The sequence below is a fragment of the Trachinotus anak genome, unplaced genomic scaffold (genome assembly GCF_046630095.1).
Source record: "Trachinotus anak isolate AG129_WGS33_773 ecotype Australia unplaced genomic scaffold, CSIRO_AGI_Tana_v1 ptg000015l, whole genome shotgun sequence".
Classification (NCBI taxonomy): domain Eukaryota; kingdom Metazoa; phylum Chordata; class Actinopteri; order Carangiformes; family Carangidae; genus Trachinotus; species Trachinotus anak.
Window position 1 is genome coordinate 11,131,929 of NW_027273866.1, and position 18,072 is coordinate 11,150,000.

An 18,072-nucleotide genomic window follows, 5' to 3' on the forward strand; every position below is an offset into this window, starting at 1 on the left:
AATACATTTGTATCAGACAAAGACGAAACCTGGGCTAAAACCTTGTACTTTTTGCTGATGTTAAGCAGGATTCTTTAGTTATGCCAGCAGGTCTGTGGACCGCCTGTTCATATCCACAAAGACTTGTATCTGTTGGTGAAGTTTACAGTTGCAAAGTGCCAGCCATGCTGTCTGCAGAGGGTGTTCAGCACTGTTGTTATTGTAGCAGTCTACCTGCGAAAGCTGTGCAGCAGTATCAGCCATCAACAAACAGCACAATCCGACAGATTTTTCATCATCGCTGGCGACTTCAATCAATTTTAATTTTTTGCCAAAATTCCACAAACGTGGTCAAGTTTGCTTCAAGAAAAGCAAATACACTGGATCTCATTCAAGTTTGAATGAGTCTTACCCTTAAGACTGTGCAGTGGTTGTATATCTGTTGACGGAGGTACATGAGGAACAAGACTTTCCCTGTATGTATGTCAAGGTTATGTGTGGAAATGAGAATAAACCTGAACCTGGACCAAAGTGACAACGCTGCCCTAGAGCCATGTTGGTAGCATTGCCCAAAATTATAAATTATAAAAGGAGTTTTTCAAAAGTATTACAAGTCCTTCAAAGACACAAATTACTACCAACCAATCAGATGTAAGGACAACAATTTACAATAAACTGATCCTAACAGCTACTGTCTTGTTCCTCTTTGCCATAAAGCTCCATTGTTGTCCAAAAACTATTATGAGTCATACAGTTGCAATGGGTGACAGGCTCTTCGATTACCATGAACACACAGTTTATCTAGAGTCAGTCCTGCTGCTGTAAACACTCACTGTGGCACCAAATTAAAACAGTCTTCAACAAATACAACATTTACTTCCATTTGGGTAGTGTTTGCTAAATACTCCAGTGCCCAGCTGCTTTAAGAAATAATTCAGCCTTTTTAAAAAATGTTACTCTGATTTGTTTTATCTTCCCTAATCTTGGGACTGAGAGGGACCTTTAAAGTTTAAGGGACCCTGAATAATCTCAGGTATAACATTATTTTGCTGATGATTATGTAATGTAGAGGCAAGGTCCAGATTCTTCCACTGATTTCAGGAGAGCACCACCTCTCAATGTGGCCTCACTGATTGTTTGCTTTTACCTTTGTGTCCTCCACTCCACTGCCACCTTAAACCACAAGACACCTGTCCCTTTGTGTGGCGTTTCCACACTCACACACACACACACACAGTGCACACACAACCTTTGAAAACCTCTGGGGTTTTCTGCCCAGTCATTTGGCACATTTTTGATGCTGAATCAAAAAAGACAAAATGAGAGAGTGAGGAGGGAGTAGGGAGGGAGAGGGAGCAATCTACGCTTTCCACTCCAGTGAAAGGCACTCTTTGTTGAGCACTCCTGTGTCGACCCCCCCCCCCCCCACACCACCACCACCCCCTCCCACCATATCCACTCTTCATCCCCCTCCCCTCCCTCCTCTCTAAAGCCCGGGTGGATTTTTCATTAAATGCTATCAGAAATGTGACTGGTCCTATTCATAGGCAGATGGAGGACTGGCTGTGCAGCCGGAGACCAATACCTTCACTGGAGAATGACAGGAATCTGGGCTGTAGGTGAAGGCCGAGGTGGACAGACCAGGCAGACTAAAGAGGACCTGACAGAGGAAGAATAAATGAAAGGAAGCTGCATCACTTGTTTGCTTTTTATTTCCTCCTCGCATTGTTATTTTCTTTGTGCGTAAGAGCCCCTTTTTTAATCCTAAATATATTTAATATATTCCTCCGGACCAATGTGTTCTCGCTCTGATTTTCTCCAGTTAGACCTCCCATGTTTGCAGAGGGAAGACAAACAACCTCACATTTGTTGTATTCAATGGCAGCTTAGTGTTTTCTCTCGCCGGTGTGTGGCTCTCCCAAGTAAGACCTCCTTGTCTTCATTTTCAAAAAAAAAAAAAAAAAAAAAAGCTACTTAAGGAGTTAAGAGCACTCTGCCTAAACAAAACAACATATTGTGGCACTGTTTCATCAGACAAACAAGGTGACCAGATCCATCCGCTGTTCATTTCTCACCAAAGGAAAGAGATGAACCCCTCATATTGTTAGAGAGCGGTCGATTATGTCACAGGACAATGGGAGGCAGCGGGTTGGAAGAAAACACAAACAATGATTTCCGCAACAGCAATTTAATCCTCTGGCGTTAAAACCTGACACAAAGTGGACAAAGGCGAGTAGGCTGGCACGAATAAACCCCTGAATCTAAGAGATTAAGCAAAAGGGAAAAAAGAGGAAAAAAAGAGGATCTTTTGTATAAAAAGGCCCTTTATCTGCTTTTGAAGTTGGTGAGACCTGCCAGCCGTCCTCAGCCTCTCTTTGTAACCAGCCCCAATGTCCCACAGCAAACCACCACCTCACTTTCATCTGCCCGTCATCTTAGGGGGCAATTAATGCCATTCAGGTCTGCCCACTACACAGAGAGAGGGGGGAGATAGATGGTGGGAAGGCTCATCTACTTGTTGAAGCAGGGACTTGACAACAGTTTAGTGTAGCCTAATTTGGTGCATATAAGGCCAGTGACATTTCTTCATCTGATATATTCAGCGCCGCTCCCCTCTCCTCTTATTATTTATATTTGATTGGGTTTGTGTTTACAGACAGGCAGTGTGGAAAGCAGCCAGGCTGTTCCTTAATGAATATTTCACTGCCTTCACACAATAAGCCTCCCATGATAGCCCTGTGAATAACGTCCCGCTCTGCTCTGCAATTCTGCCGTGCAGCATGCAATAACTCCGACTCATACTTGATAAAGCTGCATGTGAGGAGACGCTTCGGGTTTTATCGTTGACCTTTTCGCTCTCTGCTGTAGTTCCTTTACTCTGGGGACTTCCACTGTTTCTCCTTTGCTGTTCTAATACAGTGGCCCCGGCCCTGATGTCTGCGAGAGGCAGGGGAAATAAAGCCTCCATTTGCATTACGTAATTTCATGCATTATTCAGAGCTTCAGAGAATCATTTCACCTAGACAACTCCTCAGAGGGCAGTGAGGAGATAACTGTTAGTGACAGGACTGGCTCATGAAATGCAGAGTGACTTAACCACCCAATCTGCAGATATTACCCCAGCCTGGATTGGAAATAGACACCGGCACACTCACACAGATGCGCTCCGACAAAACTACACACTTGCTGTTATTTTCACTTTTCTTTTTTATCGCTGAAGGGGAACAAGAGATATCAGATGCACATTTTCTACGGTATATCTGTTTTATGATGCTCTTGATATTTCAAAGGATTTCAAAGACCATGGAAAACTACAGCAAAGATGAATAGTGTTATATGGGTAGGAGTTGATCTGCCTTTTTCTTCTTCACAGACAAAACCACAAAACAGGCAAAGATTTCAAATTCAAATACTGTTAGATAATGATGTTCTATTTTTGCTGGTGCTCGCGTTTCTGTGTGGCTCTTCTGCAGCCTGTTATGTTGTAGCCTTGTCTAAATAGGGAAAATTTAAGGATTTTATTGTCATAATCTTTTATTTTTTAATAGGCTGTATTAGTTTGAAAGCAGAATTCACAGCAACAGCAGCGAGTCCATCACTAGGCAAAGACAGCCCAGACAGGCCAATTAGTGCAATCAGCCACTGTATTTCATAAGCTGCATAGCAGGGCTGCTCACAGCAACTGGACATTGTTTCTTTATTGTCCAAATCTCACAAGAGAACAGAGCCTGAAAGAACCCACAGCTCCAATGGTGAATCAGTTGTTATCGCAACTGGGGAACACTGCAACACAAGACTACTGAGAAATAAAGCTTTCTCCTTCTAATCATAGACAATAGAGTGTATTTCATTAAGCCAGATAATGGTGTGTGCATTTCATTACCATAGATAACTAGGAATATTTAGATGAGGGATGAGGTGCTCATAAAGCGCCAGTTGGTAGCCATGGTAACCTGGATCTTGGCAAACAAAAGAGTCAGGGAGAAATGTTTGCTAGGGGATGGAAAGAAAAGGGAAACCAGAGAAAGGAGGGAAGGAGGCAGACTGAGAGGAGCTGCAGAACTAAACACAGTCCCAGGCCAAGGCAACCAGACCGAATGCTTCCATGTTGTTTTTCTTTCTGCATCCAAAAAGAGACTCAGGTGACCACCGTGATCCTTCTTTGTTCTCAAAAGTTAAATATGCTTCTCTCTGTAGGATACCAAGGATAATCACATGCTAATGTAGCAGTGGGCCGAATAATAAACCTAATCACCCAAATGTGGAAATCAGTGTGCAGTAGGAAAACCTATCCATCTATCTTGCTCCGCTCCTGTGAATATTACAACCCCCACATGCCCCGCTCCTGCTGCCAGTCAAACCTGACTTTATGTTGTGTGAATTTCAAATGAAGATGCTTTCTGACAATAAGAAGGGCCTCGGAGCCTAAATCAGCCCAAACCATGACCTTGACCTTGGGAGATGGCTCTCATTCATCCTGTTTCAGAGCTGTCAGATTGAGGACAAAAACCAGGACGGGTTATATTACTTTGGATGACACTAAGGCAATGGAAATCCATTCCTTTTTGGCAGCATGCAACATTAAGCCCTGTGCCTCAGATATAAGTCTATCATTATTAAACACAAACATCATTTGGGGCTGGAAAATTAGGGGTTAGACTGAATGACAACTCAATACAGCTGATTTGGCATTTGCAAAATGTGGCATTGATCACATCTGCTCACATTTTTCATCATAAATTGGCCAGTCAAGCTTCCTTACACTGTAATTACAAGTCAAGTCACAACTGTGTCATTTAATTCAGCAGACTAAGACACATATTTTACACTATCTTGTCATACTACCCAAATATTTCTACTGATGGCAGCTGAAAAGACATGGAGGAAAAATGCTTTTGTCTTCCTGGTTCTTCAGTAATTGCACCACTTTGTTCATTCTTTAAAATATATATTTTCTTTTTAAATATTCCTCTTTTTATGACCTAAACTGTAGTATGACTAATACTAGCATGGAAACATGCTTACAATGTCAGTGCTATCATGCCATTGTTTGTCTATAATGCTTGCCTTAATTTAGCATGTTAAAATGCTAACTGCTGCTAATAAACACCAAACACAAGTGCTCAGAGCAAGTACAGCTAGGTTACAAACAACAAATTAAAGTCCTGACCCGATGGTGATGAGGTAAAGTTTAGTAAATCTTGAGAAGAACATGAATGTGTGCACCAAATTTTACAGCAATACATCCTGTAGTTGTTGAAACATTTCTCTTAAACCACAAATGTTAACCTTGTGGTAGTGCTGACGGAAAAGTCATTCAAACACATCATCTGATAACTATGAACCTCTGTCCAAATCCATCTGGTAAATTATATGTTTCATAGTATAAGTGAAAACATTGACCCGTTGGTGGTGCTACAGGGAACATCAGGGTTCAGAAGTCATTCATCGTCTCTGGGATATCTATATCAAATTTCATGGCAGCCCATCCATGAGACATTTCCCTCAAAACCACAAATGTGAACCTCATAGTGGTGCTAGAATTAAGTCAATGGATTACCAGTGTCTGTAGGATTCATCCTCTGGGAATCAGAATGTCTGCACAAAATTTCATGGCAGTTCTGCCCACAGCGACTGAGATATTTCCATACCAACTGATTGACATTGCCATGCATAGAAGTATCTTCCCAGCATGGTCAAAACCCTATAACAGATGACACAAAAATAACTACATATGACCTGCACATTGAGTTCAGCCATTAGGTGAAAGCAAATAGGACTCCATATGGACAACTGTGTTCTTGTTACCCCTGATACTCCACTTTAACAGAAATGGAGCAGCGATATTAGACTTTGATCTAAAAAAAAAAAAAAATCAGCTTTTTAAACTTTTATTTATCCTGGGAATAGTTTTTCGGAGCATACTGAGCATGTTCTCACTAACACCCTGCTTCACATTCACCAGCGCTCATCCATATTTGGGAATTTCAATATTCTCAAGACTGCAACCTCGATATTAGAAGCTCCAGGAGCAAATTCATTTTTTAGAGCTTTGCTTATTAGCATTTTAGAATCAGATTTTTAAAAAGGCTGGTTGAGATTCTAACAATACTTTTAAGTATTCGTATTTTACTGAAAGGATTAGAGACAGGAAAGCTTGAGCCTGTCTATGAGTTTTCTGATATTGTTGACTGAATATTAAATATCGGCCAGCAGTGGTCCACAGCTAACGAGATGCAGGTTCCCTCACCGAAAACATTCGCAGGGAAGCGGCGCACACACCCAAAAACAACATTAAACATGGACCCTTGCATCTCAGAACCTTGCACCTCAAAAACCTTATTGGAAACCTGTACTACTCTGTCGCTGGTTGCACATCCAGCATTCCCCTCTGCTAGGAAACCTGAGAAGACACCATTTTCCTGGAACAAGAATTCAGCTTTTGTTATCTAAACACGGGAACCCACATATGTCCAGCACGATATGTCCAGTTTGAAGAGCAAAAAACATTTGACAAACCACACAGGTGAAAACACACACACACACACAAAACAGGGTGAATCCAGCCTGTAACAGTCAGGCATGATAATGTGGATTCCCCTGATGATGTATGTGTGTGTGTGTATGTGTGGAACCAGACTCCAGTCTTGGCCCACAGTAATAAGATCAGCCTGTTTGGGCCTGACAGGCTGAGCCTCTCTCAGGGTGGCCCATCTGGCCAGTGCCCAGGTTGCTGCGCCAGCCACCGGCTCCACTGTGCGAGGACCCATCTGTGGTCCTGTGTGGTATCGACCAATACACTGCCAGGCCTGTCCAAATCTGCACATGGGTACACTAGTCTGAGTGTGTTTTGCAGATGGGACAGTGGGTCAGCTAATAGCAGCAAATCACTCTTATTGAATGTTTTAACCCGCCTGAGGTGTACAGACGGGCATGATTTACAGCCGCAAGATCTTTCAGTCAGACAGTGTGAGGTAAGTTGTCTGATGCAAGAACCACAACTGGTAAAATTTGGCAAAATTGGTAAAATTCACTCTTATGATTGCTTTAATGGCAATATGTTCACAAACAGTTAAAGGAATAGTTCTACATTTTCAGAAATACAACTAGTCTATTTCTTCGGTTTATATGCAGATTAAACAAACAAGATGTAACACATTAATTGATGAGCTTTGGAGATGCATTGGTATTTATTGGTTTTATTGGTATCAGTATTGGCTTTTATGTTGTGTGATGCCTGTTTTGATTGCACTGTTTCAGTTTAAGCACTTTTCATTTCATTGCACTGCTCGTGCAATGACAATAAAGGCATTCTATTCTATTCTATTCTATTCTATTCTATTCTGGTAGACAGAATTAGTTACCTCTAGACAGAGCCAGCCTCTTTACAGTCTTCATGCAATTACATCTGTGTGATTACCTTTTTTATGATGAGTACAAGACTAAAACTAAAAAACTGATTACTATGATTAAATTTACATAACAAATAAAAACTCAAAAAATGGACAAATTAACTAATTAGTTTCAATGCAATGACCAATTCTGCAGACATCTGCAGAATCATACACTACAGGTCCTGCTTAGTAGGACAGTTTCATCTGACGCTCAAAAACATCTCGTGTTCACCAGTTTATTTATCCGTTTGACCTGACACAGAACCATCAGTATGAAAATTATCTGACCTGTTAGCGGCTCCTCTCGACCTAAAATCAGACAGTGAACCATATCTTAGAGAACGAGTGAGTGATTTGTATTTCTGAGAGGAGTTTGAAAATGATACCTGGATTTACTGAGGAGAGTCAGTCTCTTGTGTTAGTGCAGAGCAGAGTGACATAGACACTGTGTGTTAATAAACAGTGTATTTTCCACTAACCTTGCAATAGACAAGAACAATAACTGTAACCATGGTAATGGTGCATAACAAATATGGCCTTGCAATGCTTAGAAGACATAAAAAAAACCAAAATTAAACAAACTAACAAATATCAAATGAATAAAATTGGACTCTTTTCTTGTCAAAAGACTAAAACTAAATCAAAATTGACACTAAATTTAACACTGCTTCATGCTAAGCTAGGCTAAGATAAACAGCTGTAGCTTCATTTTAACAGATAGAAATGAAGGTGGTATTGATCTTTTCAAAAGAGAGCAAGTGTATTTCCTAAAATTTTGAGCTATTGCTTTACAAATAACAAATGTGAAAGTACTTTGCATTTGCATTTAATGGTGTATTTTGGTTATTACTGGCCATACACAGCCAACATGACATAATTGGCATATTTCATGCACCTACAATGAAGTTTGACAACAGAAAATTTGATCTGAAATGCCAACAGTGAATATAAGGTTTTGGTATCTCTTCCTTAGAATTATAATCTTTTTAGTCAAACCATTCCACATTATGTCAAATCACTCCCATCAAATGCCAAAGGACAATAAAATTGCAAATTGCTTCTTTAACTTTTTTTTAAATCACTTTATTATGATTACTACACCTCAGAGTAAATGATGATGTGATTATTCCCATGCACTTGTGATTTATCATTGCTTATTATTTTAACACAAAACAGACATGACTGGACGGAAACATCTATCTCTCAGTTTTCCGTTTTTGTCCCCAAAGCAAAACACCCTCACTGTGAACTCTATCAGGTCCTAAACCTCTATCTCAGCACTCTGACACAAAAAAACCAGCTAGTACAAACACAGTATTGGATTTTGATGGCTAACATATTGTAGAATACATGTACAAACTGAGAATGGGATTTCCATTCAGCCATGTAGGCAATGAACCCAAATGTGTTTTATCTGTTGCCTCAAAGTGTTCAGTTTCTTTGTAATTCAGTTTCAGGAAACTGAATGCGGGATGAGAGTCTGTGGACATGACAACGGCTGCATAGCTGAAAGATCACAAGAGACAGCTGAGAATGAGCTAATATGAGACGAGACACATCTGCCTCTGCGAGCTAATAGTCTGTGTGGTGGAAGTGCATGAGGTTCAGTGCATATGAGCTGTAGACCACAAACAGGAGTGTAACCGGTGAGGAGAGTAATTTTGTTCGGAGCAAACAGAATATAACATTTACATCACATCAGAGTCATCAGAGAATACTGTGACGAGCTGCGATTTACATGTAAGAAAACAGTGGTTGGCAGATTTCAGCTTGAACAACAGCTTTATTGGTACCACACTAGAAAACACTGCAATAAACCCATCTGTGCATTCACATTGATGCAAACATTTTCTAATGTTTAGGCTGTACTGTAGCTTAATGCTAATGCCAGTTTGCCAACACGGTAGTGGCTCTCTGAAGCTGTAGTTAGGCTAACGCTCGCATGGAAACATGCTCATAAGAACAATTCTAACATGCTGATGTTCACCATCTTAATTTAGCTTGTTAGTATGTTAACATTTGCTAATTAGCACTGAACACAAAGCAAAGCTGAGGCTGATGGAAATGTCATTAATCTTGCAGGTTTTTGGTCTTAAGTAAGTAAAGTAAACTTAAGCATTGGACAGATTAAAACTTTCACCTGATGATGGCATTAGAGGAAAGATTAAGGTGTCATCAAAGTGGTTAAAATTAATCCTGAGGAGAACATGAATATTTCTACCAAATATCTTGGCAATCCATTCAATAGTCATCAACACATTTTCAGCTAAAAACCCAAAAACCTAATGTTAGCACCAATGGAAAATGTTGAGATTTTTCAGTCTGAACCAAAGTGGTTCAGGTAACAACTAAAACTGCCATCTCTAGATGCCCACCAGTTGTGCCCTCAGAGGCAAAAGGAGGTTCACAGCTACTTAGGTTGCAATGTGTTTCAAGCTTGGTGTTCTTTCTCAGGCAGCATCAGGACATTTATGCTTCTATGTCTCTGTTTTTCAGCCCATTCCTGGAAGTAATTCTACTAACTTACAATTATCTCTAAGAAAGTGAGATAACACCTATTAAAATTTATGAATGTTAACTGTAGTTGGCATTTGTTTTTCGGAGGTTTTCCTGTTTAGGTTTTTTCTCAGCCAGTAAGAATCATTTTCTGCAGGTCAGCTCTGCAACTGATGACCATCACACTTATTATTCAATCTGCAGCCTACCTCATGTACATTCCTAGGACAATGGCACATCACAAGGGGACAATGTAAGCTCATTTGAATGGTTACTATCAAACCTTTTACCTTTCATATTCACCACTTTATAGCATTATGTTACAAGTCATTAAGCTCTATACTACTCCATATATTTCAGGCATGGGTGGACATAATGGCAATTAAAGCTCTGGCAGTGCTAGTGTTGCTATTATGTTCCAACCATAAAGTAGATGCACATATCAGCATTGTTTTAGCGAAGGTTATTTCCACTGAGCCAAAATACTACATGTAGACTTCAAACGCCTCGCAGTCCACTCGCCTGGCTGCACAGTTTAAAAGCTCGACATGGTGTGTGGGACAATGGCGGCTCTCGAAAGCATTGTGGTAATCAGGGCCAATGGAATTTTCCCTGCATCATTAAAAAGGGATTGGTCTGTTCTCTGCGTTCATGGGAAGTGCCGTTAGTTAACCCAACAAAGGTGCTCTGGCTGTGGACCCCCAGAGATGAAGGGCATCGCAGGGGCTCAGCGAATCCACTTTTAATCCTCTTGGCCCCATTGTACCGATACACTCTAAGCCCTCTGACCACTTCCCGCTCTAATCTCTGCAGATTTGGGTGAGTTAACAAGTTTCTGATCCGTGGGCCCACAACTTTCCTTGTCGTCCTCCTCCCCCTTGTCTGCTCTCCTTACTCTGGTGACGAGTTTAGTAACAGCAACTGGCGTCAGCAGAGAGTTTTAGTTCCTTATTTAACAGTAATTATTTATCTTATTTATGATTTTTTAAAACACTATTACACATTATTTTACAAGCAGTCACAAAATGAAAATGATTTAATCTAGAGATGAAATGATTAGCTGATTAATCGATTAGTCAGTCAACAGCTGGAAGGCTAAAGCAAAAATACCAAACATACCTTTTCCAATATGAAGATTTAGTGCTCTTCTTTGCCGAACATAACTGAATATATTTAGGTTTTAGACAGTTGGTCGGACAAAACAAGTCATTTGTAGACATCGCAGAGGGGTTTAGGAAATTGCAAATATGGAAAATTGCAATTTTTTGTAATCAAGTGAATAATTATGAAAATAATAGGCAGATTAATTGATAATGACAGTAATTATAAGTTGCAGCCCTTGTTTCCTCAGAAGAACTAAATAGAATTAATTTAATAAAATATGCAAATCTGCAAAATTTGTTATCTGCAAAAATGTGTTTTGAAAAGTAATTTAGCGTTAAAAAACGAATCATAAGATTTAAATATGGAATGAAACAAGAGTGTGTCTTTTCTGCATAACTGAGAGGCTTGCTGATTTGAAATAGGGCTGCACTTAAGTATTACTTTAATCGCTGAGTAACCTGCTGATTATTTTCTCAGTTAATCAATTTATCATTTGGACTGTAACATTTCAGAAAGTAGTGAAACGTCACAGTGTCCCACAACTAAACTTTTGTGCGAAAGTTCAAAGTCTGAGGATGTTCTGTTTACGATTATATAAAACAGAGGAAAGCAGCAAACACTGGAGAAGCTGAAACTAGGGAATGCTAATGACTCAGAAGCTACTGAAATGATTAATAGACTATCAAAATAGTTGCTGCTTAATTTTCTGACAACTGACTGATCGATTAATAAACTGTTTGTCCTGAAAGATTTTTTAAAAGGTATAACTTGGATCTGACCCAAATCAAGAGCTAAAAATATTAAAAACATTTACATACATTAATACTCAAGTGCCATACAGGTTTTCTGGTGTCTCCAGTTCTACGAACATTGATCCACATTGCTCTCAGTCCCACCACTTCCATCATGTCAAGAGGATATTGTGTAAATACGTGTAAATACATGAATGCCTTGCTGCCGGGCAGAGGGGGTGGAATTCTGGGGTAAGTAATAGCAGGTCGCATTCAGAGAGCTGGTGGTCGTGACAAAGCACTTGACAATCCGAAAGCCACCCCTTAATTTCAGGTTGACCTTGGCTTGTTTAGCATTCCCTATTGCTGCTGGTGACACTGACACGTGTCTGGGGTTGGGCTGACTCTAAGAGCTAGGGTCTGGGGGTGGCAGAGGGTGTGTGTGCAGATGGACGGACCGTTAGGGATGCAGTCTTATATTCCCAAGAGAGGAGGCAGAGGTCAGGGATCAAAGCCCCAACTGACTCCCCACCCAGCTCTGTGTCTAGGGAGGTGCAGAGATCCAGAATGAACCTCTGCTCAGGCTGGCCACATTATGCAGTTTATGCAATTAATGCAGCAGCAGGAATGGCAGGGGTCTGTGTGTGTGTGTGTGTGTGTGTGAGGGTTTATGTTTGCATGGAAGCGAGTGTTGTGTGTCTCTAGTGCCAGGCCGTTGTAGCTTGCACAATGTAGCAGTGCAGCTGGCACGTGGTACACACGTACACACACACACACACACACACACACCAGTGTCTAGAAAGGTCTTTTAATTAAGGGATTTGTTAATTTTCTATTCAACTTGACAGTGATGAATGGGGGCGCAGCGCCTGCCCATCTCAGCCTCGCCTGCTCGGCAGACAGAGCTGCCTGGGAGGCCTCTGGGTGCGATCATCACACCCTGCAACCGTATTTACACATGAAGATTTTTAACCATTTGGAATCCAGACTGTATTTAATGAACCTGGAAAAAAAGCCCTACTTGATGAGGCTCTCTGTAACAGCCTGTGTGGAGGCCTGATATCACTGAGAAGTAAACAGAGTTAAACAATGGTCACACATTATGTGAACAAAGAAAGATTTGCTGCAGCTATTTGGCTATAATGGAAGTAGCTCTCAGACACTTTGTTATCTTGGTCAGTTACCAGTTTCAGCTTATCCTTAAGTGCTTCTGTGAAACATCAGGTGAATACCTAAAATGTAAATTATAGGCTTCATTCCTTTGTGTAACAACTTGAGAAAAAAAGCCATTTTCTTTGACATTAATAGTTACATGCTCAAATATCAACTCAGTCTCCAACAAATTTCATTTATACGCTAGTTTTAAATTATATTTTTTATGTTTAAAATGAAGAAAGTTTTTAATGTGCATCTGTCAAGTCGCAAAATAGAACAGAACTTCCACTGCCAATTATTTGGTTTTCCTACAATATGTTGCTTGTGATCCAGTTTTATAGCAACTAAAACATGAGTAAAGTTGGTTAAGCACTTGGTAAAGGTTAGAAAAAGGTTGTTAAGTGTAGAAAAACAAAAGACTGTTGCCAAAACATAGGATTCTGCATGCAAACAACTGTGATTGTGCCTGCACAAATAAAAAGCTATGTTCAAGAAACTCTGTTAATTCAATCAGACTGGTTGAATGTTTCTGTTTTGTTATTTATGTTTCATGTTGTTGTCCAGTCTTCACCTGGTGATACAAGTACAATTCTGAGAAATCTGACATTGAAGTAAAATCTAATTTAATTTTTTGTACAATCAGGATGTATTAGTTTGTTTATAGTAAAATGACCATTTGACAACAGCAGCACATACAGACTGATGCTGCAAGACTGAGGACTGAGCACATTACTCCTGTTCTTCAAGTTTTCCACTGACTTCCAGTTAGTTATAGAATAGACTTTAAAGCACTGCTGGTGGATTATAAATCAATTAAATGCTTAGGGCCAAAAAACATTTCTGGTATGTTTGAAGAATATAAATCTAGTAGGTTCCTTGTATCTTTAAGGAGCAGTCAGCAAATACTGGCACCAGTAACAGTGAAGCTGCAGTTTGCTGCTGCACACAGTTGAAACCAACTTTCTTCTGATCCAAAACATGCCACAACTTTGACTTCTTTTAAAATTAAATTAAAAACTGTCTGGTTTCCTGTGTCTTTGACTAATTAATTTTCTCTACTGCACTTAGTTTCCTTTATTAATTTTGTGGTGATTTATTACTGTACTGTAACTACAGTGAAACTGTACTACCTGTCTCTTATTTTTCATTTTTTGTTGTGGTTTTAAATGTACTTTGCCTTATGTAAAGCACTTTGTGAATTGCCCTCTAAAGCTGCGTCCACTTTCTCTTTTCTTGTCAGAAATCATTCTGTGACATCAGGTGCTGCCTTTTTTTCAAGTGAATGGAGCCTGAATGAAATTCCCCAAATGTAAAACTGAATGTATTTCATATTCATTATCAATACTTTTTTTGTTGCTGCCAAACATGTTTTGCATTCAGAGTAATATAGGCACCCTGAAGCAACAGAGCCACATGTCATATTGGTCCTCATGCAATTTATCTATTGTGATATGGCAGCCATTCATCTTTTAAATGCTCTCTCATGATTTCCTTTGTGCATGCAGAGCCGGAGGTGACCTTGAAAATGGACCATGTGGTGTATTCTGATGATAATTTATTCTCACATAGAAGAAACTGTCTCGCTAACATGATTTTCTTCATGCTTTGTGCCATCTATACTTGCTGGAAACTTTTTTATAGCAGCAGCAAATGTATTCTCTTTTCAAAGAATCCCTTTCAGGATTTATAGGGCTATGCAAATTCTGAACACACATGCATTTCCTTTTAGATTTTAGCAAGATTCAAAGTCAAGTTCATTCCTTTTGTGACATCAAATGCAGGTCTCTTACTTCAGAATTTATAGTGACTGCCAATATACACAAAGCAAGAAACAAGCACCTTTGAAAACATGCTCATAAAGCTGTGATACATTGGCATGAGACGAAATCCAGAGGATGAAACAATGGATTTAGGTTTTCATACAAACTTCCCTCTAACACTGAATCACAGGCTCATTTTCAGAGCCTCACTCTGAGGCTGTGGTAGACTGCTACTGATTTATTTCATCAATGAAACCCCCCACAATGGCAGCAAACTGGATCTTAGCTCCAGTTTTAAAATATAAGACACGCAAATGACTTTTGTCTCAACTTTTACTGTCCCTAATATTTCACTCCACAGTGTGACAAAAATAGTAACATAGTCATTGTCCTGGCAGTCAGGTCAGTTATCAAGCTCTTTTTTTTGTGAGCCTGTCTGACTGGGATTTGACTGACACACACACACACACGCATGTGGCACACTCTGTATTAATGCATATTAATGAAGTTAAACGGCCCGCTGTAGAGAGGAGACAATGGAGCAGAGGAGGGCTGGTAGTGAGCACAAAGCTGTGGGCTCAGGGGAAGCAGAACAGGTGCAGGGGGGGACATGGCAGCTCCATGTGGAACGACTCACTATAGGTTCATCAGTGCAGGAAGGGATCTGTTCAAATGGTCAAATGCACAATGTAGTTTTTTTTTTTGGTCTTAATTTTTGTTTGCCAAAAGGTTGTGCCGTAGAGATCTGTTGTTAACCCAACACAGACGGCTGTGCAAAACTGTTAACTTGAATTTTTATTTTCGGTGAACTTTAAGTCTCTATAGATGGTGCCCTTTTCTTTTTTCTTATTTTTTTCATTTTCCTGTGAATTTAAATGATAAAAACTATTTTCAGATCCACTGTGATCCACATGCATGCATTACTGTCTATGATGTGATCAAAAGTGCAGCAACCTGAAGATCAGTTTACTAGTTGTGGTTACTATTCAGCCTGTGAAAACTGTTTTGTAATGTTTTTTGTCTTCAATTCTGAGAGAATAACCCTGATGATTTTAATCAGGGTTTATCTGAGCTTATCCCTCAACCGATATCTGGCCCTAAACCAAACATTGAAAAAAATGTGGCTCCAGTGTTTTTGGAGCATGAGCCAAAGTATGGACAAAAGGTCAAGGTTTCTTGGCCTCTGCTGACTATTCTTTTTTAAACCTGTCCCTTGAAGGTCCTCCAAGTCTATACAGACTCACAGGGGTTCTCCTCTATTAAAGGCAAAGGCAAACAAAGCATCTGAAAGCAAACACCTACTGGGTGTTTGGACACTATAAATTAAAAACCCTTTATGTGCCTTGTGTGAATTAAAAACAGCCCTTTTTAGAGCCTACTGTACTCCACTCAGTGGTGTAGTTACAGTAAAGCAAAAATGAAAAGGCTTCAGGTGGCATTTAATCACACATTCAGAATCCTGCTTAAGCTGTACTAGTCATATGTTTGTGACAAATAATGTCCCCACTTTGTATGCTGTCATAGGAAATTTTGTGTTTAAATATATGGTTCGATTAACTCATTCAAGGAATGAAATCATAATTTGCTTCAGTGAGACTACAAAAAGCGACACAAAGTACTCCTCTTGTTTTTGGAAACACTGGAACAGATGTTTGTATGTATTGTGATCATTTCTGTTGTTTATCTTACTCTCTCTTATTAGCATCTACTTTTATTTTTATTTTGTAACTGATATGGACCTATGTGTCAGTTTTTTTTATTTTTATTTTTATTTTCGTGAATCCTTTCCAAGCCTGGAGTCTCCTTTAAAACTGCCAAAAGGAAGAAAAACAAGGACAAAACAACCAAACAAATAATTATCATAGGGAAACATATATTAGTCTGTCTCATCCAACAGGATAAATACTTCTCTTGTGACAAAAAAAAAAAAAACAAACACACACACACACAAAAAAAAAAAAACATACTCTGGAATGATTTTCCCAGCTCAGTAACTCCCTCTGTAAACCCTCCTATGGGACCAGAGAGATAATCAACTTGAACCAAACCACGCCCCCCTGTTTTATTCTGGGGAACTTATCAGCGCCTACATGTTGAGCGCTCTTCACAGTAGACCCAGCGAGAGAAGAGAGTAGACCACCTCCACAGGCTACCCATGCTGACAAACACACCACCCGAAACACCTATTCTTCTGTGTGGACGGTAGACCCTGCGGCTTTGACAGGATGGATTTTTTGGACCGCGGTTACCTGGACGCGCGGTCTCCTTATGATTACACTTTTAATTTTTGGAACGACTACCTCGGCCTGTCGACACTTGTCGCCAAAAATAAGATCAACAGCCAGTCCTGCAGCCCCAACTCTATCACCGAGTCTCTTAAAGCGACTCTGGGCTTGGAGGACGATTCCCCGGTTTGTTCCTGCGTAATTGGGCACGGCAGGGACAGCGACGGACACTTGGACTGCTGCTGCGCGGCCCCGGGCTCCCCGCCGATCTCCATCTACGATCTCAAGGAGCGCATCTCGCTCCTCAGGCCGTATGAGCACCTTGCTGGCGACTCGCCGCTTGGAGACAGAGATTCGCCCTCCTACAGGGGAAGCTTCCCCGGCCTCGACCTGCTCTCCATGGAGCGAAGGCGCAAACAGACTCAGAGGGGGAAGCCGGAGCCAAAGGTGTGCGTCTTCTGTCGGAATAACGGCGCACCGGAGGAGGTTTACGGCACCCACATCCTGAAGACAGCGGACGGCAGAGTCCTGTGCCCCATCCTCCGGGCATACACCTGCCCCCTCTGCAGTGCCAACGGCGACAATGCGCACACCATCAAGTACTGCCCGCTTTCTAGAGACCAGCCGAGCCAGAGAGTGGCGAGGGGAGGCCGGGCGATTGGTAAAAGGCTGAAAATCTTCTAAGCGAGGAGACGAATGAAGTTTGAGTTGCACTGTCTGAAATTACTAGTGTGTATGGCAGTAATTTTGCCCCATTTCATGCACAAGACAAGTCTGGAGAGAGAGATTTTAAGAAAATAAGATTTTTAATGATTTTCTTTTGTATGTGTCACTGCTTCGTTTGTAATGGTTTCGTCTATCCGGTAACTCTATGGGCACATAGTTTACACTTGGACGCACTGCGCGCAACATTTCTCCCCCAGCGCTCCGAGGACTTGGTGATCAAATACTGAACCAAAGTACTGTACAGATCGACCTGTGAATGACCACCTTCACGCTGTAATCACAAGTTGCTGTGTTTCAAGAAGCACAGTGCCAGTGCAAACAGCCCTGTGCATGTCAGCGGGCTGCTGTGGGTTTATGAGATGCCAACATAAATGAATATGCAGCACTCCTGATATGAGATGAATGTTTAGTCCCATACTTCATTGGCCAGTGGATGTAAACAGTCTGACAGGCCATGCAAGATGCAAGATATACTCCTCTATATCGAGCACATTTTGTTTTC

At 40.6% G+C, this 18,072-nt stretch overlaps 2 protein-coding genes across 5 annotated transcripts in view; one reads left to right on the forward strand and one right to left on the reverse strand.

Moving 5' to 3' along the window:
• alms1 (ALMS1 centrosome and basal body associated protein) overlaps positions 1-18,072 on the reverse strand; it is a 64,282-nt gene that overhangs the window by 36,162 nt on the left and 10,048 nt on the right. The gene's annotated exons all lie outside the window — the stretch shown is intronic.
• Positions 15,536-18,072, forward strand: part of LOC139633174 (nanos homolog 1-like) — a 2,985-nt gene continuing 448 nt past the window's right edge. The window contains exon 1 of the mRNA XM_071498682.1: positions 15,536-18,072. This exon is cut by the window's right edge and continues 448 nt beyond it. Within this exon, the coding sequence (XP_071354783.1) occupies positions 16,845-17,528 (684 nt within the window). The 5' untranslated portion in view covers positions 15,536-16,844 and the 3' untranslated portion in view covers positions 17,529-18,072.